This window comes from Genypterus blacodes, unplaced genomic scaffold, assembly GCF_046128005.1.
Source record: "Genypterus blacodes isolate CSIRO-AG114 ecotype Tasmania unplaced genomic scaffold, CSIRO-AGI_Gbla_v1 ptg000139l_1, whole genome shotgun sequence".
Lineage (NCBI taxonomy): Eukaryota > Metazoa > Chordata > Actinopteri > Ophidiiformes > Ophidiidae > Genypterus > Genypterus blacodes.
The window spans coordinates 1,249,607-1,274,547 of record NW_027466941.1 but is presented as its reverse complement, the minus strand read 5'-3'; the positions used below and the strand labels follow the sequence as shown (position 1 = coordinate 1,274,547).

Below are 24,941 nucleotides of genomic sequence, written 5' to 3'. Positions count from 1 at the left end.
TGGGTACAGCCTGTACTCTCAGTTCTATGAATCTAAAAGCACCATTCATATCAGATCATATCACAGGAACGTCTATACATGTTTTTGTGCAAAAACCTGTGTGAATTTGTACAAAATTACAGCAATAAAACCCAAATTTACATCCAAAAGACAGAAAGAAATGGATATTAACTGGGCTTTGGGGTGAAAACCATCACGCAGACTTGAGCATGAAGTAAGATATAGACTGACAATCGCATCAGATCAGCGTGTGTGTGGATTGTGCGCTTCAAGTGCAAACAGATACGGATCTGAGTCACATCAAGATTGTCTGTTGTTGCTGTGAATCTAAATCTGATTAGGGCTTATATCACAGGCACAGACAATCACAACACAAGTGGGGCTGCGGCAGAAAGACAGATGGAAAAAGAGTAGATTCAGACAACAGACCAGACAAGGAAATCAGGTTTTAAGAGATTAGAGGAGGACGTTCATAAAGTAATTCAGTTAAGCTGACAAGACAGAAACGTGGAGCAGAAGGGAATCACAGGAAAGTGACAGCGATGCTACGTTCTCACACAGATACTGGCTCTGTCTCTGTCAATCACCCCCCCTCCTCCCTCCCTTCCTTCTACTTTTATTTCAGATAACAAAGCGCACACTTTGCCTTTGTGCGTGTCCGTGTTTTCCAGTGTTTTCCTGTTTTCCCCGCGTCTGATCTCACAGGGACAACCTCCCTCTTTCCCCGTGCCAAACTCAGATTCCCCATCTGCGACATGTGTGCGCGGACAGAGGCGGCTTGTTACACATCAAACGCACCTGAGAGGCCTTCTGCTGCCCTGGAATGGCGGGCGGAGAGGACTGGATACTGAGACAGGAAGCTACCTGCCAAACGGAGTCCTGTGTGTGGGTGGGTGTGTGTCTGGCAGGGATTTAAAGGCTTCATTCTTCTTGTTGTCAGTGTTGGCATGAAAAAGGCAACATGAGATGGATCTCACATTGTGGTTTGTGAGAGGATGCCTGAAAGAGGGATGTTAGTAATAAAAGAAAAACAGCAGTAAAAGGAAAAGGAGAGTGGTGGGGCATCCCTGACACAAAATGAACCCTCTCATGTGAGCCTTTTAAGTGAAACAGTCTAGGAAGCCACTTTGATGTTGCCAACAGCCAGGATTCGGTAACGAGGAGCTTCATTTTCTTCTGGCTGATGTTCCGCTGCTTTAAATCAACTGAGCCTGCGTCTACTTTGGAGCCGCAACGTCTCATCTGTGTCGCTGAACGGCCACCGACTGACCGTGTATGAATTTAAATAATTGAACTAACAATTCCCTCTCTGCTCCATCATGGAGCTGAAATGGGGATTAGCAGGGAGCTTTGATCATATTGCATTAAAATAAAAAAAAACCCATTAGTAATAGATTATATTGAAATAAATGAAGGTGTATCATTTTCTTACATCATAATCTAATCAAGGATTCATTTGAACTCAATTCATTACGAGGAATTAACTAATAAAAACTAAATTAACCTACAAAGGTAATAAATATGTTTAACCTACTGAGAAAATAACATTAACGACGTGAACTCAGCCCTGCGGTGAAACAGGAAATAAACTGAACACACCTCTATAAATACACCTCTACGGAACTCCACTGTGTTTAGGACCCAGCGGCAATCAAACCCCGGAACACTTTGTATTTTATTTATATTTAGCTGCAGAAGGTTGATGAATTCAAACTTTCTGCTCAGAATAGCGATGTTGTCGGTTTTAACTTTTGCCCAGTAGAGGCAAGGATCATGTCATCAGTTGTGAGAATCCTCTTCTCATCTTCACTCTCTTCCTTGATGTTGTCCACTATTGTTTACTACGCAAACTCTAGGAATCACCTTCGTTCTTCCTCTTCATTCTTCTCGCTTATCTGCTTTTGCTTGATGAACACGTAGCTTTTCCAGCTGACCCTGGGCTTTCTGGCCATCTTTCACTTCCTTTGTCCATCTGCTTTCATCTCATGATCAGACCACCAACCAGGTGACCCCAAAGACCCCTGACACAATTGGAACACTGACTGAATAGATCACTGCAGGCGATTATGCAGTAATGTGCTTTTTCATTGTTAGCTGGTAGATAATCCCAATAACAGAGACTCACGACAGGTCTGTGCTTGATTCCAGCTCATCTTTGTCTCAGAAAAGCATATTTACATGTTCATTTAGCTGTGAGTTCTTCTGAGATAAACAGATCTCTGCAACATCACCAGCTGTGTGTGTGAGTGTGAGCTGACAGACAGATAGAAACACCAACCAAACATACACCACACAAATATATAAAGCCACGTTTGCAGAACATATTTTTGGATTAATCAGTCATTTCTGTTTCAATATCCTTATTTATCTTTTCGCCAGCAACAGAAACGAATACTTTACAACTGTGTGAGGTGAGGTGGGTGGAAACACAAAAACTGTTTTTCTGCACATTTCTTCTTATCCCTGTGTAACTTGTCTGTCAGTGACACACACGCACACACACACATTCAGACACTACATGCTGGAGGCCAATTTGTCTTTATACCAAAAACCTTGTAGAGGGCCACCCAGTGAATAGCAAACATAACAGCTCAGCAGAGCAGGCAAGACACTAGAGAGAAGGCCACAGTATGCTTGGTGGAGATATCTGTCAGAGCAGCCGGGCTTTAGAAAAGCCTTACAACATCTATCAGTTACAATCTTCTGCTATTGTGCGGAGGAGATGTGTCAAGGCAACTACAGCGCTAATGCGATTGATATTCTCACAAGCTGTAAGGCTACATGGAAGTGGCTCAAAAAGAAATCCGCTCCTTTTGAAAAGACGACTACTGTATTTCGGCACCGCCATGAGAAACACGGAGAAACAAAGCTGTTCAAAGCTTAACACAGTCGGTTTGAATAAAGATCTGCGACCATTCAGAGCGACCGAGAAGAAAACTTGAGATTTCCTTGAATCCACAAAAGAACACCAAATTTATTAGTTAACCACTGCTGAAGAGGTGAAGAAGTGAGCCATACATGTGGGTTTAGTTTTGTAGTTATGTAAAGCATTTACACGCATTCTCTCATTCTGTGTCTGTAGTTTCCAAACAGCTAACTTTACATCTAGCTGGAATCATTCTTGCGCAGGCCTGGGAAAGAGAACAGGGCCCTGGAAGGCTGCCACGTTCTCAGAAATGCCCCTCACAACTATTTAACCTCGTTTGGGATGAAGAGGCATAGAAGGGAATAACAAGAGAAGGTCGGGCCTCGAGGGGGTTTGCAATGGGCGAGCGGAGATAGAGGGCAGGAACCCAGGGCAAAAGCGGTAAACTGGGCGTATTGAAGCGGAACTCGGTCTGCATCCTTCGCCTCACACTGGCTGTAACACACTCTATGTCCTTAATTCTGTCCTCAAAGCCGTTCAATAACACATCATCTCTAAGTTTAATATCTCTAAGGAGCAAGAACTGATGCGTGTGTTTTGGTAGCTGTGTTTCATCCAACTGTTGCTCTAGGTAATGATTTAATAAAGGATAATTACATCAAAGGTTATGGAGGCACAGATGTAGATAATTATGGGTAGTTTGTTCGCAAAATTGCTACAAAGTTGCGTTTACCCGTTGGTTCAGCTCGACACAAAAACAACTCCAATCGAATCAAAACATATCAACAAAAGCCAAGTGAGATCAATCTCCGCATTGTTCAGAAACGTGCCGGGGTGGGAACGAACCAAACGAAGGAAGAATCAGGGAAGAAATGAGCTCTGAAAACCAAATAACGTGGAATAACAACAGAACTGCCATACGTTCCCAGTTGTAGACGTAGTTGTGGCCATAAACCAAGGAAAATGATGCGGAGAGAACGCTGAATATAACTTCAAGACAATGTGGGTGATTTATAAAGCTCGGCATCAGCTTTAATGTGCCGATAAGGGGTAACTGCATCGACTTCCATCATTTATAAACGGCTGTTATCTGCGTGTTTTAGTGTTTGCCTTGAAAGAATCTCTACAATGATATTTCTTCATTTCCATACCTGCTCTGCGGTTCATAAAACACGCCGTCTAACCAAAATTAAGACCTGTAAGAGCTTTAAACTGGGACAAACCTTAAGAGTGTGTGAATGACCTACTGTACGTCCACGATAAACACTAAATGTCACCCGTAAAGTAAAACAGACACATCCTGACATGATATTCACCATGGCGATGAATCAAATACACCAGTATACAGTTTGTCTCTTGACTGTCTGTCCTTTACGTCACTATCTTGTCTAAATAAGACAGCGATCTTGCGTTTATCTTGTCAGAATCTATTACGATGCAAAGAATTTCTGTTTGAATCCGAATAAACGTGAAGAATCAGTCAGTTTCAATAGCAATTAACGAGGGTTGGAGGCATCAGTCGTCTTTCCAGCTGTCTGACACGTCAAACTCTTGGCGTCCATCAACGTCTTACATTCCCCACCAACCTTTTTAATTGCAGCGGTGATCTACAAAACAAACGTGTCTGACTGGGACGTTTCCCTTCGCTGCCTCGTCCTTGTGTATCCGAGCTGAGGGTTTACACTGAAACATCCCCCAACCCCGTGCGTGCGTGATATCTCCTCGCACGAACGTGAAGATAAAACGTCTTCAGGCGTCCTCTGAAGCCCCCGGCCTGGGTCTCTGTTGTTGCTCTCCTTTGTCTCGCCCCCTCAGCCGCCTTGCCCTCCTTCCACTGCTGTGATCCTGTCTGCTTATTAATTCATAGTTGAATCTAAACGGTCTGGACACTCAGATATCCCTTCTACCGCTGTTGGTTTTAGGCTTGGGAGGGCCACCACTGTGCAGCGCACACACACTGACTTACAACAAACACTTGGGCATAAAATGGCACACACATAGATACATAATTCACACACAAACCCACACAGACAAGCACATAAGGACAAACACTCACACTTGTAACTTCTCAAAGCATTATAGCAGACAAGTTGTTGTGTTGTTCACCCGTCAGGCTGAGACAAACCAAACACACATGTACACCACATATGCTCATTATATTATTTAGAGACGCCACAGTAATAATCCAGACACCATTTCTAACAAGCCATGCTATCAAACTCTCAAGTGGTCGGCCAACTACAAATTTGTACACTGCTCCACACTCACTTCTCCAGCATGCTGCATCAAAGAATCTATGCACACACGCACACACACAATTACGGACACAAGCACGCACGTTGCACATGAATATGCACCAGTGCTGTCAGGCAAGTGATAAATTGCGGGTAAAATGAAAAGAGGGAACAGTAATCTGACACCTCCAGTGCTGGGCAACCAGTAATTAAATCCCTTCATTAGGTCAAATATTTGATTATGAAGAACCTGGGGGGACTGTAGTAATGACCTGCTTCTCTGATGGGAGGGAAGATGGATGGATAGAGAGGAGGGGAGGGGGAGAGGAGAGGAGATGAAGTCCTCTGTCGTCTGTTGCCACCAACTATTTTCTTCACACCTCCTTCCAACTTTTCCCTCCATCTCTGGACAGCTTCTGTGCATTGTTATAGTAAGTCTAAAATGCTGGCCGCAGCATATTGCTAATGTGTTGAAGTCAGCGCAGGCCCAGGGAGTCTCTCTCTCTCTATGTCTCTCTCCCTCTTCCTCTCCCTCTCTCTCTGGGATGGAAGACAGACGTGTGTGCGCGTGTTCGACAGACGACTGAACATCTCTGGCCTCCGCCTCAACCCTCTCTGGGAAACTGCTAGCTTCAGCCAGCCAGTCAGCGCACACCACCTCCTCCACACTGAGGCCTGGGCGCTACCATTCCTGGTACGGTGGCATGAAAGAACAAAAAGAATCTGAGAGTCAGTTTTGCGGAAATATGACCAACCTACTGCTAATGCCACTGGGGGAGAAATTAGCACAATAAACATTAATGCTACTGTGGCCGACACTTGGTGGATTAGCCTAAATTAGCCTACAACACTTAAAATTGATTTAATTCATCTTTCCCCTGAGATTACTGCAGCCTTATCTGCAGTTGTATCGTACTGTGTAGCACCCAATGCTAATTTTACTATTGATTTACTCATTACCCAAAGCTAATAGCCTAACGCATACAGCACTAGCGGCCGTGCTGGGGAGGTATAGCCGTAGCTCCGGCTGCGTTGCTATGGGGATATACAGTAGAATAGTGTTGATGAAGCACAATTATTTGGCCATAAATCACACAGGGGCCGGTCCACTCACAGGCCCGCAGGGACAAACCTGGGTGCACTACTGTACACACAGCAGGAGTGTGTAGAGTATTAACAAAGAAAACAATAAAACATTTAACAACATTAATTTATACTACAGATGTGTGTGTTGAACTAAACTAAGACGCTGCTATTTCATATTCAGCAGCTTATCCTCAATTGGTCTCCTTCCACTCTGCTCTGTGTGTGTGTGTGTGTGTGTAGCTCCTCGAATGCCAATGCCGTCATCAAAGGATACGTCAAATTGAAGGCTCTGACAGAGGTTGTGCTATATGGATTGCCGACACACACACACGCACACACACACTCTCTCTATGCTTTCATATCACGCCCTGGCAACGCCCACTGACTGCAGCATATCTCCATCGGTATCACCAAGGTTACCATCGGTAGCCAAGGATACGGTAGGGGCCGCCTGTGAAGTCTAGAAAATGGGTGTGGCCATCAACGTCTAGTTAGCGGATGGGTTCATCCTCATGTCAGACATTCCACAGTTCAGACAGCGTTTTGTGCTCCACCTCCGTTTGGGTTTGCATTTTTCACCGCGGACGGCAAAGCGTCGACGCTCGGCAGCAAACACACTTCACCCACAATATCCATCCATCCACATTTCAATGAGCAGACGTGTGTTGTGTTTGATCATTTATAACAGGAGCGTGTGCCTGATGCAGCAGACATTTCAGACTCACAATTACAGCAGGGTGCAAGAGTGAGTGAGTGAGTTTGTTATCTGATGTGAGAGGCTGGAATTCATTGGTTTAAGGACCCGAGATTAAAAATTGGTGTTTCCATGACAAAGAAGGGCCTCCGCCAGCACCCTTGCATCCATAGCACTCACACACAAATTGAGAGAGAATATTCCCAGACATGCTCCAGCTTAAAGCTCTCTGCCTGGAGAGGAGAGGTGTGTGTGTGTGTGAGTGAGAGTGAGAGTGTGTGTGTGTGATAGACAGACAGCAAAAACACTTGGAATATTTGTATCTATCAAATGAGCAGAAAAGCAGTAAGAGAAAATGAACAAAATATTTTTTTCATGCTTGCTGCTCTGCTCCAGCATTTATGCACACAGCGTTTCCCAGGCGTCGACACCTAAACACACACCTGCAAACATTCAAATGCACAAACATACAACGGTACTGACTAAGGCTTTTTCTCTAACACCATAATACCTACAAGATAAGCATCTCTGCAGGTGAGAATTCCATACGTGTGGCACCGGCTTAGAGCTGGGTGTGTGTCAAAGTGTGTGTGTGTGGGTGTGAGAGAAAGAGAGAGAGCGACTCTTTAATGTATGCTTGCTACCTACTGTTTTAAAGTTACAGGGAGGTGGTCTTGTGAACACATGCTGAGGTGTCAGCCCCTCCCCCACTCTGCCACAGCACAACCCTGCTAACTACAACAGTAGAAGTGACATCTACCTATTTTTACGAAGTATGTCTTACTATCATAATAATAATAGATAGAATAAAGTAGATTAGAAAGATTTATACAGGTTTAGGCCAAGCTGCGGTGTCAATGGAGTATAAAGGGTTAAGAATCCCTCATTTCAACATTCATTTCAAAATCTGTAAACAGGCAGAACAGGTCGGAATCAAGTGTTTTATATTTCCCTTTGTCTTCTTCTTGCCATTGGAATATTAAGGAACACTCTTGCATACAAGAACATAAGCACACACAGGGGACCAGGATGCTGCCTGCGGCTGTGAGTGTGCGAGTGTGTGTGTGCGTTTCAATGCGTGGATGCATATACGTGCATGTTCACACTTGTATATGTAAATTAGTGACACAATTAATAAGAGAATAATACAGTATCTCTGCAGTCATCAGTGATCCACACACCTTTGGTGACAGATCACACACGTGTTTAAGAAAAAGCTAAATCTCATACTAAATCACTACGGGCATGTCATCCTTCAGTGCTTGTGTGTACATGCATAGAGAGAGTGTGTCCGTATGTGTGTGAGACTTATAGGGAGTCTCCTCAGAGAAATCTCACAACCAAAAAATAGAAGGTGAGCAAGCTATCAAACTGGCACTCACAGGGGAATCCCACTGCATTCAAACAAATAAAAATGTGCTTTTGCACCCGTAAACACTCTCAGACATATTCTCCTTTTCTTCCGTGCACAAGCACTTACTCACATGCACCCGCCCAGCACCGAGCTGTGGATTTCAGTGGAAATTACAGTGTAATTCACACCAGAGATTTCATCTAAAGGGGGAACATCGGACTCCTCCATTGCCCCCAATTACTGGGCCCTGGAAGTGGAGTCTAACAGCTAAACTTTCATACAATCACAGGAAATAAGCCTCGTCTCCTCTCTGCCTCAGGCTTTACTCGGCTGGCCAGAGCTTCAGCAAAAGCCAATATCAGCAACATTTCACTTCAGCTACTTATGGAGGAGAATTATGAGCAATTACACTAACAGACTCCTCCACATTATTCTATTTCTTGTAATATTTTCGGTAATATCCAAAGAACACGTTAATCATGAGACGGGCTTGTGCTTGGAGCGGTTCATACAGGAGAGGGAAACCCTATAGGTTTCATAAACTGTAGGTTCAGGTGGGTGTGTGTGTGTGTGCAGGCCATTCTGCTCTCTGTGAACTCACTCGTATTGCCATTATACATCACAGCACAGCACCAGCGACGGGCTGTGTCAAAAAGCCTGCCTTCCTCTCCTCCATTTCTCATAGTTACCTCCCCTAACCAAATTACACCCCCAACTCCACCCCACCCACCCCCACCTCAGCTGCCCCCTTCCTCCCTCCTGTAGACGCTGAGACGAGCCCCAGCAGCAGCTGCCTCAGAAACACACAAGCGATGTCGGGCTGCATTTCAAAAACAAACACAGCCAAATGTGGAGATATCTACCTCAAATCAAACGACACAGCAGCAACATTTATTACCTCCGCCAAGGAAGTTTCCATCGACGTCTTATCGTTTGATTGTTGGTAGGATTACTAAAGGCGGAAAGAACTGATTTTGGTGAAAATTGGTAGAAGGGCGGGGCACAGGGAGGAATTTGGTGTCGATCCCAACACGGAACTGGCAAAACTCAAACACATAATAGGATTACAATATTATGTCTGTGCAGCGCCGCCTACTGGTGGATTCAGATTTGGGAGAGCCCAAAAAATACCAACATTTGCCACAAGGGGCACTATTACCTTAATTGCCAATCCCCTCTCATGTTCTCAGGAGGGCGGAGTAATGGAGGCAGAAGTGGGCGTGGCCAGTGGGAAGGATTCCACCTACTGCAGCTTTAACTGAATCATGTACAGATAGAAATCTTGCAAGAAATCTTTAATAAATATGGAGAATGATACAATAAATATGTTTATTATAGTCGCTCCTTTCTTATTTGGCCTTTGTATTATTAGAAACAGAGAAGTAGTTTCCAGATTCTGTTCAGCCCTTCTTGTTTGTTGTTAGTTTTGTCATTTCCCCCTAAATAACAATCCTTTATCACCAGTTCACACAAAGTCACACTCACTCAAGCTTTTAGTCTCTTGGTGGAAAAACACAACGGATGTGCGATATGATGTTTGATGTCATAGCGTAACACTAAATTAAATACTAATACGGGTACAAATGGAGTTGTCATACGCTAAATGTCCTCTAAGAATAACAGCCGCCCGTCTGTCTCCACACCGAGCTTGACAGCGATGTGATAAACTGGGCTCACTGGTCATACAAGCATGTCGAGTGGTCAGTGTGAGGCAGCAACAGCTTGTGGCTCAGCTGGGGCTACGACCTCTGCGCCCTCTCCTGAGAGGGAGGGAGGGGGGGGAGAGGATGTGGAGAGGGCAAAAGACAGACAAAGATGGATGTACAGTAGAGGAGGGATGTGGAGAGAATAAAAAACATAACATACCGAGCGCTTCACTCTGGAACAGCAGCTTATGTAAGGAACTCAACCTACTTTACCCGATTCCCTCGGTTACTCTCCAGACTGTGTTTTTAATAATGCAACACAGGTGCCAAGATAGGCATGAAGCCGGGTTGTCAAAAGTATCAAAGTATAGAAAAATCCAAACACTGAAAGTTTAAAATGATGCAAATATTCACTTTCCACAATATTGATTCTACAGACTGCAGCCAAATCCCTGCACTTAGACTGACACAGTGTCGGCAAAGTAGAGAACGTTACAAGCTGCACAAGCTGCGGCATCGTTCAGTTGGGGTTTGTGCAGGTGTACCTAATAAACTGGCAGATTACCTGATCGCTGTGATTTAACCGAGACTCGGCGAGCGCAGACGGCCTGTAGACACTGAGGAGGAACAGCAGAACTATCAAAGACGCTGGAGAGACCCGCTGTGCTCTGTACCCACAGCCAAAACATTAGCAAACACACTTCCTGATTGTGATCTGAATGCATCACCCTGAAACAGATGTGCAGGCATTTCATGGGGATTAAATATGAGATACAGAACATCCAGGGAGGACTAACAGAGAGGAAATAATGAGTTTCCAATAGTTTCAATAGTTTATTTTGACTCTTTGGCGGATTGTAACTCAATTATCTCACATACAGAACCTTGTTTTTCAGTATTTATTTCTGATTTATTGCTGTGTTTTTACTTTGACCACAAAAGCTGTTCTGTTTTTCAAGTTTGCCTTTTAAAAAAAAACTAACGCTTAAAAGATACACACACGCACACACACAGACAATCACTCACACACATTCCGTCCCAACAGCAAATGTCAACAACACACGGGTCACAGACACAACCCATGAAGGAGAAGGGGTTATTGGAGGTGAGAGAGAGAGAGACACAGACAGGGAGAGAGACAGAGACACAGAGACACAGAGAGGGGAAGAGAGGAAGAGAGAGAGAGAGAGAGAGAGAGAGAGAGAGAGAGAGAGAGAGAGCGAGCACATAGCTGCTGTGAGGAATGTTTTTTCCCTCCCGGCGGCCAGTGAGAGGGATGGAGAGATAGAAGAGGACAGGATGAGAGAGAGAGAGAGAGAGATGGATGGAAGGTGGGACGGCGGCTCGCGACGCTGTCAGAATCCAGTGAAAGGGACATAGAGGGGGGGCCCTGTCACACCGCATCAGGATCAGCAGCAGCCACGCCCGCCCTGCCGCCGCCGTGCACCCCGCTGATGGGACACACGCAGAGAGAGACGAGGAGAGAGGAGAGAGGGAGAGGGAGTACAAAGCAAAGGAGAGAACATGCCCTCCATTCCTCCATTAGTCTCTCCTCTCCAGTGTGTCTTGTCTCAGTTGTATCTCATTCCTCATCTAGCCGGCCTCACCTCCCTCCCCACCGCCCCCCCGTCTCCAGCCTCCCTGATTTGGTGACAATGAGGACTTGTGTGGTGGATTTCAGCCCCGGGGATAAAACCACTAGACTACAGTCCTGGAGGTGAAGTGTGTATGTGTTGTGTGTGTGTTTGCATGTGTGTGTAAGGGGGGGGGGGCAGTGGTGGGAGTGAAAGGGAAAGAGAGGATTATAAATGAACTGTGGAGATAGACCACAACCTGACAATAAGTCCCTTCTCCCTGCTGTGTGTGTGTGTGTGTGTGTGTGTGTGTGTGTGTGTGTGTGTGTGTGTGTGTATGTGTGTGTAAGACACAGAGGCTTAGGCTTGTGAGAAAAAAAAAAAATCATTTCCCTTTGTGTTGCCAGTGATGCGTTAGATCGTCACACAGCAAGAGATGCCGTGTGTGTGTGTGTGTGTGTGTGTGTGTGTGTGTGTGTGTGTGTGTGTGTGTGTGGATATCAGATAAAAGCCTCCACATTTCTGGCTGCGACCGTCAGCAAAACCAATGCAAAGTCTAACAGCAAAGACTTTCAAGGTTTGAGGCCTGATCTTGATGTGACCCTCTGCAGATTTGATTAAATGTAATGATTTGCAGGGAATTTACATTTGATTTGGTTTCTCCATATAGGATCATGTGCTGTGGTTCTTTGCATGGCCGATCTACAGACGATGGGTCTACTACGGCACTCGTAACACCAAAGACGCCTCGCTTTAAGTACCTGGAGAGGTCAGAGGTCAGGGTTGGCTGGGTAGGAAACTTAGCCGTCCTTTTTTAAAGACACAGCAGCAGCGGACCAGATGCTTGGCGATATGAGCTTTTGAACCCGGTCCCTGTAAACCTCAAGCCACCCTGCTGAGGCTTTTTGTGAGCGTTGACGAGGTGCAAACTGGTCTTGGCCCAGTCCCCGACTCACCGAGACACAGAGACACCTCCAGCCCACCTAAACAGCAACACTGCGTCTTTCACACAGCCTTATGCATGCACAAGGTCATCTCAAAGTCTGTGTTACATCTTGGCAAACAGATTATATAATTGTAAGTCAGAATCTAAAGCTTTCCCTGTACACACTGGCAGACGATCAGTCACAGTGATCAAAGCACTAGATGTGTTTCTTTGTTTCCGCTGCTTCACTCCAGCCCCCACAGAGTCAGTTATTAGAATACAATATATTATTATATAATATATTACATATGCTGGTACACTAACAATTCCCTGGGTCCTCCTGCACTGTGGCACAGACGCCCCAAACATAATACACTGTGCGAGAAAAAGTGATTATTTCTCTGTTGCAGGAAAGAAAAAAAGAAAAAGAAAAGGCAGCCTTAGTAAGATGAGGAGGGTGTGAGGTTCTGTTATGAGGTGCGATTCTTGCCGCTTAGCTGCATGCACCAAGCGTCAAAGACAATCATTTCCATTCGTAGATAAAGCACGCAGACGGACGTTCCATTAAGGAACATGTAAACGCCAAACACAGACGAGACACTTAAACAATTTGGCCAACAGACAGAACAAATCCAGATAATTAGATGTGAGGATGGATCTCAGAAGTGTCTTTACAGCGCGCTGGGTTCAGATATCACACACGTACAGTGAGACGCACAAATGGACCAAATCAATCACCAGTCAGGAAGTGTAGCAGTGACCTTAGCTGAGAGAGAGAGAGATTAAAACGAGAGCTTCTTCATGCTAATCAAGCAGTGTCTCTCCTCCCCCTCCTCCCTCCCTCCCCCCCTCCCTCCATCCCTCCTGACTGCGAGCTGAGCAGGTGGTGATGGTTATGATGTTGCCGTTGTTCTCTTCTCAGGTTTGGGCACATTAAGATTCCACTGCACTCTGCCTCCTCCCTGTTTGCTTTACTGCCGTTTTCCTCCGCTCCCTCCTTCCTCTCTCTTCCTCTCTCGCTCATGTAGTGTTGTGTTTTTGAGGATTATATGGGTGAAACTTCCAGACAAGCGGAAGCTTTAAGAGAACAAAGCCACCTGTGTGGTGGTTGGGAGGTAAAGCAGACCATGGGAGATGTGGGCTGGGTCAGCCGGAGGCAGGCAGGCAGGCAGAAGGCTTGTTAAGATGCCGGAACATGGGGGAGGATGTGTCCTCCTGTATTCCTACACAGAGGCTGCTGTGGCCTGCTCGCCAGAGAACTGCTGATGTGGCTGGCATTGATCAGTTTCCAGATTTCACAGCCCTACAGCCTGGGGGCTCGTCCGCTGCCGGGCACGCTCGCTATCTGGTAGTGGTTAGGCAGCGAGCGAGAAAAAGTTCTCAAATGATGCAATTTTTCCGATACATCCTTGCGAGCTGCAGGCTTTTACTGCCATTGACTCTGCAGCACGGCGCTATTATCCAGTTTAGTGAGCACTACCCTCTTGGCCCATATGGACACAATTCATTCTGTTGCCGTGCCTGTAGCATCACAGTTACTTTCCTCAGCGTGACCTCAAATAGTTTGTAATGCACTTAAAGGCTCAATTTCTGTGACGGTACAAAGACTCCAGACAGCGTCGCTCGCTCGCTACTACTTCCCTGACCTTGAGATGCGCTTTGGCAATTTGATATTTTCATACCCTGCACGGCACACATGGTGCAAAGGCGGCAGTGCAAGATGGCAAACAAGCATACTTCCCAAAATATTGCTGAAGAAACAGCTCATCTTTTTGTTTATATAACTAACAAACTGGATTATTGTGACACCTGCTGCATGGTTACCTCCTCCAAGGGGGAGATGTGTGTTAGATATCTGAAGAACCAATTCAGTTTTGGGGGATCTGGATCCAGAGGAGAAACTGGGAATTCTTTTAATGATTTTTCTTCAACATTGTGAGCCATTTTTCAGTATTTTTGTCAATCTCTGCTCAAGTGATGCTCCAATCTCAATGATAAACAAATCAAATTCAATGTTCAAGCTTCTACAGTGGTCCATGCATTGCTGTGATTCCCCCCTCCATCCATAAATGTATTCAACCTACACAGGCACGTGACCCTCCTGTCTGTTTTCTACATGAACGACTGTGATTATAAGTCATGATGACAGCGTGAAGCTGCTTTTCAAGATGACATCACAGGCTGGGTGCATTCCTCTGCCCTCCCAGGTGATTCATCCATCCTGGCTTCAAAACAAACACTCCTGTCGTAACGGTGACATCACAGAAATGTTTCACTACAATCATCGGGGTTCCACTGTTCTATTTTCTTCAGGGAATCCTGTTATTTCTACCACTTAAAAAAAAAAAAATCCCTGAGCTCTGAGCCAGCACTCGATGAATGACAGAGAGAGAGGAAAGAGAAATAAGGGGGCTGGTTAAGTGCACTGAGTGAGAGGCAGTAATCACAGCTCTGGTAAAAGCTCTCTCTTTCGTTCCACAGAATTGGCCTGCTCACTGTCTGACTCTCGCTCTCGCTCACTCTCTCGTTTTCTTTCTCTCTCTTCCTTTATTTCTCTCTGTCTGATAATAGCCCTAGATTGAGTAATTGTGTGTTTGAGTGGAGCTACACTGCAGGGTGGAACCTGCAATCAGATACCGAGAACACATCTCTGCCTCCATTCATACCGTGCCTCGGCAGCCTCCACACCCGGCCCTCCCTCCAGCCCTGCAGCTCCGCCGGCCGCTCCTCCACCCCCCTCCTCCACCACCACTCGGTTCTTTTTTCTCCTACAGGCAGCCTACTTTACACAGCCAGCCATGCAAGGGTCAATAACAGCTGTGCGGCGTGCTGTAATTGATGTCATCATTTCAATTTGAGCTTATTACAGTTGAGAGCTGCTTATCGTGTGACCTGGGGTGGAATAACACACTGCAGGGCCCAGCGAGCGGCCACGCTTGACCAGGCTTAACTGCCTGGCTGAATGGCTGGATGGGTGGATGCTTTGGCTCGGGACTGCCTCCTCTATTGAGCCCTAATGCGGAGGTAATGACTGAGCGTATTCCAGGGGCATGGCGGGCGCAAGTGTCCATGTCATTGGTATTTAGTGTGTTTCGGGGCCTATTATTGTGATTGGCCCTCCCCTCTGTCAACACACTCTCAGCCATGATTAAGTCCTGCGCTGGCACAGCAGTGTGTGTGTGTGTGTGTGTGTGTGTGTGTGTGTGTGTGTGTGTGTGTGTGTATTGATTTGGTACTGTCCAAGTTCACTTTTTCTTTTAATGATTTGTATTATAATACAGTCTCTATGCTGTAAGTGTGTAAAATCTCCAATCCTTAAATGTAAGTAAGTGTAAATGCTCTGACAAGCTTAAGAATAAATAAAGAAATGAAAGAAATGTAAGAAAATAACATCAAAACCAGAATTATCATAACAAATGATCACACTTTTGGCACCAGCTGCATGTTGCTGAGCTTACATCATCACTTTGTGTCTGCTGCTTTGTCTCTTTGTCCATTTGCAGGATTACTCAAACCCCATCCCAATCCCATTAAACCTCCATATAATGCCAGCAATGCCATATTATGGGATGTCTGTACTTGAATGTGCAGTCGACACTTATCAGGTCACACTTTGCTCATACAGCCAGCTGACAGTGTGTGTATTGAGGGATCCTCCCTCACTCTTGATGCTTACTGGTTACAAACTGCTCTTAGGTTTTGGCAGGAGACTGTTGGTTCTGTGTTGGTCGTCATGTCAACCACCATCAGCATTAAACGGCCGCAGCTGTTAACCAAAGTGGCTTTTAAACTTTTTCTTTTCGCTGGAAAGTTAAACAACATAATGAGTTTGAGGAGGATTATGTATTATGTGATCTGTGATGAAGCTCACAGCTGACTCCCCTGCTCAGAGTCCAGTGTGTCTTTCCAGATCGAAGAGTCGCTGTCATGCCTGAAGATAACAGACTCATATCTATCACTTCTACTATTCATTTTCTAAATTTTTCTTGTTCCTACGTTCTTGCAGCTATGGACGCTGGTTTCCCTTATTTAATGATAATGTTTTGTTATCCAACTTGTGTTGTACTCTGTGTTTGAGTTTAGTGACTTTGTAATGTTAAACAACTTTGTAATCATGATCCTTGATTGAAAAAATCTAAAAAAAACTAAAATACCTATCACTGCTTTGGCATTTGTCTGAACTGTTCATGTATTTTGAAACCAAAGCGCCACGACGACACGACGGCGCTCCTGCGTTCCCGCTGTGCACTAATAACACACATGAACAGACTGAAGCCAACATCCATAAAAATGGCACATCAGATTATACAAGGGGCAACACCTGCAGAGGTTCACCGCCTAATAATCTTCCAACAAATGATCACAGCCGCGCCGCAGGAGAAGCAGGCTGAATTCATCTACTCGTTAGCCAAGAAGATCTCTGGGTTCTTGGCTCTAAACATTTTTCTATAGAGACAGCGGGCAATACCCTTAACCCTGCAACACTACTTGTGTGATCAACACTTTTGGAGCAGAGCGGCTGCTAAAAACAGACCAAGGCGGCTCACTAAAGGAAAACGTCTCTCACTGTCTCTCTTTTTTCCGCCGGAGCTCAGAATCTGTGGGTGTTGGGGAGCAAAAAAGCTGCCTGCCTCATTCTTTCTCTTTTTCTTTCTCTGTCATTTTCCCGACTCTTTTAACACTATCATTAGGAGAGCTCTCCCGCTTGCTGCCGCCGCTGCTGGCCGAGAGACACGAATAGGGAGAAAGAGTGAAAGAGAGAACAAGAGAAGGGAGACGTGTCGGTGAAGACGGGAGGAGGAAAGGAAGGTGTGGGCGTCGTTTTTTTTTTTGTAATGCAGCAATGTAAAGATGGAACTTTCAGCGGGTTTGCAGTGTAGCTCCGGGCACGTGTTGGTCCACCTGAGTCCAGGTGTCCCTTGTGCTGGTGTGTGCGGGAACTCAGGTGTGTAACTAAAACACAGCTTTGGGGGAAAAAAAAAGAGTCTCCTGTAATCCAGGTGTGTATCCACCTGGATTTTAGGCGTAAACGGCAAGATGACAGGTATCTCAACTCCAACTTCCTCTTGTGCTCTGTACAAACACAGACAAAATCAATCGGTGAACCCCCGGTTCCCACGGTAACCTGAACCTGCCGCAGCATTTGTCAAAACCCATTGATTACTTCAACTCCTCCCGTCCATCTGGAAGACTGCGAGCGGACGTGCACATGTGCAGACAATGTATGTGTGTCATCTATTAGCTCAATGACATCTGCGGTAACTGTGTGAAAACTAAAATACAGAGATTCAAACTGTGATCACCATCGTTAATCTGGTCATGTTTGGCATTCAAAGTTTATAATTGTTACCATGTTGCAGTGATTAGTAAGTAAACAGGGCTTTTGGCTATTTTAAAAAGGTGAGATCATCCAGTCTTGTCAGGGATTCAACAGGAACATGTGCTGCTGCTGCTCCGCTAAACACGGTGATTAACAAACTAACACACAGGGAAAACAGTCCAAAGAGCCAGAGGAACAATCTGACTGAGAACTAAACATAAACAAAATCAACTCATTACAAAAAACGATTGGCTATGGAAAAAAATCTGGATCAACTTGAGTTCATTCCTTAACACCTTATTTTCCACTCTCTCTCTGCAAAGTGGAAAACCACTGCGGTCCACATTCCACATAAGATCCCAAGGACACACACACACACCTGACCTCACACAAAGCAGGCCAACATTGTCAACAATTCTCCCAATCTCCAAATATTGTTCACGCACGCACACGCACACACACACACACACACACACACACACACACACACACACACATACACACACACACGCACACACACACATACACACACACACACACACACCATTGCGTTTCCACACACATGCAAACGCTGACATCCATACAGCACAAACCTCAACAACTTCGAGTAGTCTCCCTCCTCTTGCATTCTGCAGATGTGTGCGTGTGTGTGTGTGTGCATGTATGTGTGTGCATGTTTGTGTGTGTGTGCATGTCTGTGTGAGAGAGTGGGAGAGCAGCAGCAGCAGCAGTTTAATTTAATTTTACCTCACAACAATCTAGAACCAAAACCCCCCCCACACAGAATCACACACACACACCATATCCACCAGTTCCCATGCAGTGTCTAAGTGATCCCCGGCACTAAACAGCTGATCACAGAAATCCAATTCCCTCCAAAGGTCACTTTCGCTCTCTTTTCCTCCCTCATGTTTTCCGGTCATTTGTTACTTCTTGAGAAATGTTCACTTTATTATGTTGTTTTCCAAACCATATCTGCCCCTTTCTTGGCCACTCACACACACACACACACACACACACACACACACACACACACACACACAGGCAGAGGTAGTTTGCAGTGAATGGCAGCGCGTAGACGCTCTAAGCAGGCGCCGGGGGTCACTGTGGGCGTGGCCTCCAGAGGTCAGAGTGCAGCGACGCGGCTCAGGCTGGTGCGAGGAGGCGGAGACGGGCGAGACTCACGCGTGTGTATGGCGGCGCTCCACACAAGTCGGCTATAGTTCTTGGCATAGCAGCCTGAGCAGATTGTAAGACTTGATTAGCGAGGACATAACATTTTCAGGGATTGGCAGCAACAAAATTTAATATAAGAGGACGACATTAATGTGATTTTCACCAACAAGCGCTCGCTGGCTGCTTTACATTTGAGAAAATAAAATAAAAGACAGCCCGTTATAACTCAGAATGTCATTTGCGGACATTTTAAAAACTTAATCACACACTCTTAACCACCCCAGCCAGTGTGATTAAGGTATTGATCAGGGTGTGTGTGTGTGTGTGTGTGTGTGTGTGTGTGTGTGTGTGTGTGTGTGTGTGTGTGTGTGTGTGTGTAAGGGGGGGTCCTGCCCTCCGATCGTTCATTTTTATCACCAATGGGTGTGTGTTTTATCTCTCACTGTTTATTAACTACTCCACTCCTCGACTCTCAGCCGTGTTTGGGACTTCTTCATCGCACGCAACACTTTTGTGTGTTTGTTTTAAATAAGGACTTTCGTTCTTTCTACAAACTTATGGCCAATTACAACAGATAAGACTATCTTAGTGCTCAAAAAGTGTTGGAACTTTGGATTTCTATACTTTAAGTCTGTCAATAGAGATCCACATTGAGATGCTTTGAGTTCATTATGAATGTTATGCTGAATGTTATAGTTTAAATATGTATTGTAACTCAAATATTCAGCTCCATCATCATGTGCATCTTTTGCAGCTGAGGTAAGTTTAGGCCTGTGTGAGTATTATGGTATGGAGGGATTACAGTCAGCAGTTCCCAAAAGGTGACTGAGCCCTTATCAAAGAGCGCATTCTGATCAGGCACGGTGGCGTGAGAGAGATGACCGGGCGCCGACAATTACCGAGGTTTTGAAAGCATCTTTGCCTTAGAAATGGCCGTCGCAGAGGCCGGGGGGAAAGGACGGGCCGGAGTGAGAGGCAGTGAGTCGCTGCTGGCTGGTGTCAGGCTAAGTGGTCACGTCAGGTCTGTGCTGTCCTGGCTTCCTGCCTGCCTCTCTCAGCTGCTCACTCGGTCCCAAGCGTCCTCGAGCCCTAAACGGATCCAGTTGCTGCTACTCAGCTCCACCGGCGGGCCGATGTGGCTGACTAATGAACACTCTCCTAATAAGGGGAACTCCTCCCTCCGATCTCCTCATCCCCTCTGTGCACATCCTTTTCCCATTTTCACTGCCACTGACTCGGCTTGTTTTGGCTGCTCGGGTCACTGCTCCTCATCCTTCTGCATCCTCGCATTTCAGCAGCTCCGACACTCTTCACACCCTCCATGTCTCACTTCTCTCTCTTGCTGACAGCCATTTACCAACTGTTTGAAATCTCTTTGCCTCAGACTCCACTCATCATCAGCTCAGCTATTAAAAGCATTTACAATTTAAGCTGCAACTGTTATGCAATGGAGAAGAGAAGAAAAAAAACATCGGCGGAGCGATGAACTCTGATGTTAGCGTGTTTCCGTGCAGCTACAGGAACGCTGAGGTCATCTGTTCAGAACTCCCTAAACTCATTACGGAGGGGTGAAATCAGGACTCGGGTATTTCACATGACAGGGCCGGTTGTTGCTCCCACACAAAAGGACAAGGGAGAGAACAACACTGCCAAAAACATGCATGACCCTTTGACCTCTGCTATACGGTCAATCAGAAAGTAATGCCAAGTCAACGGAAACAAACACACAGGGTGAAAGAGCAACAATCCGCCCTGTCTGCTTTCATCTCATTCAGTTATGAGAGCTCAAAGGAAGCTGGAGAACCGAATCAAAACAACAAGGCGGGGTCTCATCATGGCCGATAAACACCTTAAACACAGGTAAGGGAGGTTGTGCACTTACCAGGCCGTCACAATTGCTGATAGCCACGGTGGCTCCTGGTGCGTCTGTGATGTCGCCCACGTACAGGCAGTCATCGTGCAGCGGCTCAGAGTGTCGGGTGCTGTCACTGTCATCACGCCACTCCACCTTGGCTCCGGGGGCCACCAGCCTGGCATTGTGGTGCAAGCGCAGGTGGAACTCCCGGCCGAAGACGGTGACGTTGTAGTAAAGCCTCTCCTGACGGGCGGCCGGCTCCTCGTCCTCGCCGGTTTGGCTGCGTCCTTCCCACTCGTCGTAGCCTACTCCTACCTCCCTCCTCCGGCGCCTACGGGGCTGTCCTCCTGTCGTGCGACCGGCCGAGACGGCGTGCGACAGGAAGCGGCCCTCTGCGTCCACACTGATCGGCCTCACCAGTCCATACTCCCCCAGGACGTGCTGCAGGGAGTCTGGGGGACGAGACGGGAGAGGGGAGAGGACACGGAAAGAGCAGGTGAGACAGCGGGCACACACTGTTATTGGGAGAGTGATATACTGCCGAGGAAATGTTGGAAGGGACGATGAAGAGGGGAGAAGAGACAGCCGGGTGGAGAGAAGACGGCATTATGGGAGAAACATCAAGCAAAAGCAATGGAGAAAAGGGGGAAATCATGGGGATTTGGAGATCAGGAAGGCGGAAAAAGAGGTGCAGACAGTTTGAGTGGAAAGATGAGGGATTGGGAGAAGGTCAAATGTGTTATGGCTTCCATTCTTCCTTATTCCATGTTGCGTCACATGGAACATAATAATAAATAAGGGAAATAAAAAGCAGTAACCTTTCTCTCTGTTTTCACACACGCACGCACACACTCTCTCACACACACACACACACACAAAAAGCCCCACCCATGAACCCAGAGGCGACCCCGCAGCTCAGCACAGCGCGCGTTTGGAAACGGCAGCCTCAGCAGAGCTCCTGACACCCTCGGTGCCCTTCCACCGTCTACAGGAGAGGCAGGACGAGATCAAGGTGCTAATTGCAGCTCGCTCACGCTGCATAATGTTTCCTCACTGTCAGGCTGCTCCGTCCCACTAAATGCTTCTATAACCTCTGCGGGGAAAAAGGAGCGGAAAAAAGGAGCCCAACAATAAACAGTGATCTAGTTACACACACACACACTACAGAAGATATTACAGAAGGTATTTCTTGCCACTGCAATCCTGTCATCATCATCATCATCATCATTACCACGGTGACCAGTGTTATCATTAACCAACCATCATCCAGATCCTTCATCTTCATCATCAACCCTATAATGACTGCCAGTGATTTCTGACATATTAGTTGGATTAGAGACAATTGATGTTTCCCACGTGTCACACTGTTTTCTCAAACTGAGGAGGCAACCTGACACACACGCACACACACGCACACAAACGGCGAGAGAGAGAGAAAAGAGAGAGACGTTGTCAGTGCCATCACAGTGGCAGACAGGCAACAACACAAAGCCCGTGTGGTCCTCAGATGCCCTTTATATCTCATCATTCCTAACCATCTATTCTTCTCATTTAGAAAGTTTGCAGACTAACAAAGCCAAACACAAACACACACACAGACAGACACTTCACATCTCTCCTCGCGCCCCTGTGCTGGAGGAATGATTTGATAATAGTGTGATCAATACGCTGACATCCGACTCCAGAGTCCTGTGACAGATCGATAGATGCGACAGCGGCAGGATCAGATAATGTTGGGCTACTTTCCCCCTGCAGAGCTCCGCGCGTCCCGGTGCCCCGGTGCCCGCACCCCCGGATAACACCGTCCCCGGGGCGGCGGAGCGGATCACAACACCGGGGGAGGGTGGAGGAGAGGAAGGGGGAGAGAGAGAGAGAGAGACCTCCGTCAAGTCCCCGCGAGCACCAGAGCGGCACGCGCAGAAGTTGCAAAACGACGCGTCTCACAGTGTTGTTTACAAAAAAGAAAGAAGAAAAGAAGAAGAAGGAGAAAAAGCGAGAAACAAACTAGAAAAGCTGGGAAGAAGAAGAAAGCGGGCAGCGCGTCGGTGCTCCGGGGAGCGCAGGAGCCCCGGACACACACACACACACACACACCAGCACACGGAGAGGAACATAAACACTGAGCACGTTTAAGTGGAGTGTACGTACCGACGCTACTGGCGATGTAAAGGCCGCTGGTGTGCAGCAGAAAGGCCGGTAGAATAATTAGGACAGTAAATCCAGGCGAGAGACCCATGGCAGCTCCGAACTGCGCAGGTGAGAGAGTGGGACTCCGGGCTCCAGTGTGGTGAAGTTCCCCGCCTGGCGCGACCAGCCACGCCACGACAGCAACAGCACAGCAGCCCGCAACTAGACTGCCAAGTGCACCGGGAGAGACGGAGCTCTCTCTCTCGCTCTCTCTCTCTCTCTCTCGCTCTCTCACTCTCTCTCACACTCTCTCGCTCCCTCTCTCACACACACACACACATACACACACTGCTCTCCCCCACTCCTTGCCTTATAGTGCTCTGACAACTCCGCGGCTCCACGCAAACACACACTTACAAACACGCGCGCACACACACTCACACGCACACACTGTGATGATGAGGAGGATGAGGATATTTCACGGGACCGACTACATTGACAGCCGCGATAGAGAAGAGAATGCATTGAAATTAACGAGCGAAGCTGCTTTGTCATGTCGCCCTCCGGTGTTCGGGGCTTATGAAGTGATTTTTTGGCAACTTGCAAGTGCTTTTGGGCATCTTAAGTACGGCGCACCGTCCTCTGCTGGCTCCGGCTCTGCTGCAAAGCCTGCATAAACTTTGAATATCCCGTTAAGCGTCCTGCCTTTGGGTGTGCAACAGCGCCCCGTGTGGCTCACTGCCGTAAACGCACACATCAAGACTCCAATAATACTTCTACTAAAAATACAAATAAATAATGATAGTACCACTACTCATAGTAATAAATAATACTTTTTGTTGTTCTTATTTCTATTATAATTACGTACAGTGGAATTTAAATATCATTTTAGCCAGTGAAACAAAACAAAAAAAGAACACAAAGTACAGTATAATGACAATGAAGCTGCTGCTGACACTATTGTACTGTTAAGTTGTAAAAACTTTGAAATAAAACATCTAAAAAATAGTAAACTTAAGAAAACCAAAGGAAGTATATAATGTCAAATGCCAATTTACAGCATGTGAGCCTCTCGACCTTTATTCAGTCGTCATTTCTGATGAACAATAATTCAGCAGGAGGCAACTGACTCTGTCAAAAACAAAACAAAGTGTCCATGTCATAGATGCATGAGTTTAAAATGACTTTACAAAAATAATCACAAACCTTAACCTGATCATAAACCCTAATGGAATGATGCTTATGTCGCTGCGTTAGAGGTACTGGAGGAGGTGATGTCATCTGGGAGGGGCTTTTTTTACTCAAACTTAACAAAATATTTTGTGGGAAATGATGCCCTTATGGCTCAGTTTCATCCTCTCATTTCCATAGTGCTCAAAATGATTATTCTTGGTCTCATTAAAGTGCAGTGGTGTGCAAACCTGCAGTTTTTGTCACGCAGGCACCTGTGCATGACTACAGGACATGACACAGTGCAGCCCCGTACGGGCCTCCTCATGAATTTATTCAACTGCTGGATACAGTGCAGTGAGTAGCCGTATAATTTCTTCTCCATTTCAGGCCAGTTTCACTTTGTTTTCACAACCACTCCTTTGTTCAACTGTGGGTAGAATATCGGTACCTTTGTAAGTTTAACTGCTGAGGCAACTAAACTATCAAACAGTTGTAGCTGTATGTTATAAGGTAACAACTATTATTATCTCCTTCTGACAGTGGAATGATACGCTGTCTCCGTCTCTCTCTATAAATATATATTTCAGAGACAGAGACAGAGAGCGAGAGCGAGAGACAGAGCACCAGTAACTTTGACCTGCTGTTTTAGAATGACAGCTCATCGGTCATGATGACTCCCTACAACTGTGAAAGCATTGAAAAGTTTATGAAGAGATGAGAGCTTCTTTGTTGTTTTTATACTCAACCCAACATCTCCATGCCTCCATACAGACTTCTACAAATTTTGGAGAGGTTTCATGATCTCCAGGATACAATTAAACTCCACAATCACCAGATCAGGGAATATTTACTGGAACCGGAGAGCAGAATAAATTAAATGTTAAGTTCCCTCCTCTCTGCTGTTACTCAGG

The 24,941-nt window shown here is 46.2% G+C and overlaps 1 protein-coding gene across 1 annotated transcript in view; it reads right to left on the bottom strand.

Annotated features, from left to right (window-relative positions):
• The window catches only part of LOC143011967 (A disintegrin and metalloproteinase with thrombospondin motifs 2-like), an 87,018-nt gene extending 63,370 nt beyond the window's left edge, over positions 1 to 23,648 (bottom strand). The window contains exons 1-2 of the mRNA XM_076164990.1: positions 22,879 to 23,648; positions 20,758 to 21,182 (exon numbers count right to left, since the gene is read on the bottom strand). Of these exons, the coding sequence (XP_076021105.1) occupies positions 20,758 to 21,182; positions 22,879 to 22,966 (513 nt within the window). The 5' untranslated portion in view covers positions 22,967 to 23,648. The remainder of the gene's footprint in view (positions 1 to 20,757; positions 21,183 to 22,878) is intronic.
• Positions 23,649 to 24,941: the final 1,293 nt, after the last annotated feature.